The following is a 2,689-nucleotide window of genomic DNA, read 5'->3' as shown; positions in this document are numbered from 1 at the left end:
TCTACCCAAAATGTCAGTTGTTCTATAAATTCATCCCAGACCCCCAACAACAGCAGGGCTCATACAGTGAGCTTTGAATTTAATCTTCTTTGTATTAATTGTATATGTGAGTCATTAACTGTCTATTTAAGGAATTGAGATACTTTCAAATTCTACTCTCAGTGATAAGCCCATCTCCTTGCAATTGTAGATGTTTAATAAACATACATTAATTTTAAATTCACTTTATTTTGAGATTTCAGCCTTGTGTAACAAGATTACATACTATGAGAGTTAGAAAAGACTCATAAGTAACTTACCATGTGTTAAAACAATGTGTTGGTTATCAAGATGAATTGCCATATATGGGTATACAGTAAGAATGCAGTTTTCTGCTATTGCAGTAACCGGCAGAGAAAACCTAATAATGTAAACAAATTATTTCTTTAAAATACAATTTCCAGGTACAGTCAATACAATTAAATATCTTTTATTCCAGATGCCCTTAATGGTCAAAAGAAGCTCTGGTGGTTTAGTGGTTAAGGCTCTGGCTACTAACCAAAACGTCAGTGGTTCGAACCCACCAGCCATTCATCTTCAGAAAAGATGAGGCAATCCGCTTCCGTAAAGGTTTCCAATCTTGGAAACCTATCGGGATTGCTATTAGTCAGAATCAACTTGATGGCAGTGAGTTTGGTTTGTTTTGGTTTAACGGTCAAGGCATGAATTATTGATCATTTATTCTTTACAACGTATTTGTAACTACCTACTATATCCATTTGAATGGTTTTTAAAAAATGTTTCTTCTAAAGTTTTAAAAGAGATTGCAAATTTCACCGTCACATTTGCTTTAGAACACAGCTTATAATTGTACAAGTTCACAAACACAGATCCAAGCAATTTTATAAATGAAGGTGTCTCAGAGGTAATTTACTTACATCCTTCTTCTAGGGATCCCAGACAGATACTATCTCACCTTGAGTGACATTACCAGGGAGGAGGCACACATGCCTCAGAGATGGCCCATTCCATATCTGCAGAACTTTAGCTCCATAAATTCTGAACAGATCATCATAAAAGGAATCCGCAATCTGACCCTCCTTAGAATCCTTCTAAGGTTTAAATAGGAACTCTGGTAGCATAGTGCCTAAAGCACTTCACTGCTAACCGGAAGGTTGGCACTTCAAACCCACCAGCCACTCCTCGGAAGGAAGGTTGGGCAATCTACTTCTGCAGTGATACCGTCTGGGAAACACAAGTAGGGGTAGCTATGAGTCGGGTCTGACTCGACGGCACACAACAACAACAATGTTTAAATAGTCATATTTTCTCTAATGTTTATCTTACTCAGATTCCAAACAGAACATACAAGAGATCTCTTGACTGCACAGTCTTCAAATTTTTCACATACTAGTCTACGTTCTTTTAGATGACCTCTGCTTTTCTGTTTGTCTCTCTTTATATGTGTCTGAGAAGTGAAAGCAATGCTACAAAAGTTATTCACTCAGTAGAGAGTACTATTACTACCTTCCATAATTTGTATACTCTACCTTAAAGAAACACTGTAAAAGCAAAGAAAGAAACAAAAAGAGTTGCCATCAAGTTGATCCCCCATGGGTGTCACAGTAGAACTACAGTCCACAGCTTTTCTCCCCAGGCACCTCTGGATGTACAAACAGCTAACATTTCAGTTAGCAGCCAAGTATGCTGAGCATTCCCACCACCCAGGCACTCAAAAAAATCACTGTAAAATTGCATGATTATTTTTACCAGCCACAAAACACTCTTCGATTATATTGGGCCTCTCTACCGTATGTGACAACACTGTCCTTGTAAATAGAAGTGTTATATTTTATATTAATGGTTTCAGTTCTGCATTGTAGTAAGTCAAGATAATTTTACTCTTCAGTTAGCCAGCCATCTTTCATATTAGTCTTTCCATCTATTTTACAGTTACTAGCAAATGTGAATTGAACCTTGTTGACACAGCGCTTACAGTGGTCGGCTGCTAACCAAAAGGTTGGTAGTTCAGAACCACCAGCCACTCCAAAGGAGAAAGATAGGCAGTCTGCTTCCATAAAGATTTACAGCCTTGGAAACCTTATGGGTTAATTCCACTCTGTCCTGTAAGGTCGCTACAAATCACAATTGACTCAGTGTCAGTGGGCTTGGGTTTGGCCAGTGTGAAAAGCTGAAATTCCATTTTTTAATCCAAGTTAGTACAAGTAAAATATAAAACATGTCATCACTGAAATATAATGAGTTGTCAAAGACTTAAATACAAAGATATGTTACATGTAATGGAATCATTTCCAACTCAGTCCTGTATATGACATTTTACCATGAGGAATGCATCTCTTTCTCTTGATTATTTTATATTTGCTAATATTTTAAACAAACACACATGGAGAAAATGTATTCCTTAACCACTAATCACTACTTCTACTTATCGTATGTTTACACTAAAACATAATGAACAATCAAAATTCTACTAATAGACAAACTATGCTTACTCAATAATTACCTACAATAAATAACATAATTTATCAATGGATAACATCATCATTACTTTCATGGAATAAAAAAGTTAATGTTTTTAACAGCGACTTAAGAATAAGATGAAAAGAAAACAAACAAGCAAACAAAAACCCAACATTCTTCCAAATGCTGTCCATACTCTTGGATCCAAATCTCCCTGGATCCAGTTTAC

At 36.2% G+C, this 2,689-nt stretch overlaps 1 protein-coding gene across 1 annotated transcript in view; it reads right to left on the bottom strand.

The window, feature by feature from the left end:
- LOC103212728 (cilia- and flagella-associated protein 47) overlaps window positions 1-2,689 on the bottom strand; it is a gene marked incomplete at its 5' end in the record, with an annotated part of 285,428 nt that overhangs the window by 269,095 nt on the left and 13,644 nt on the right. The window contains one exon of the mRNA XM_007958686.2: window positions 300-400. Within this exon, the coding sequence (XP_007956877.2) occupies window positions 300-400 (101 nt within the window). The remainder of the gene's footprint in view (window positions 1-299; window positions 401-2,689) is intronic.

Source organism: Orycteropus afer, unplaced genomic scaffold (assembly GCF_000298275.1).
Source record: "Orycteropus afer afer isolate SDZICR_OR568_19922 unplaced genomic scaffold, OryAfe1.0 scaffold01079, whole genome shotgun sequence".
NCBI lineage: Eukaryota > Metazoa > Chordata > Mammalia > Tubulidentata > Orycteropodidae > Orycteropus > Orycteropus afer.
The sequence above is the reverse complement of the archived record's forward strand: the minus strand, read 5'-3'. Positions and strand labels throughout refer to the sequence as shown.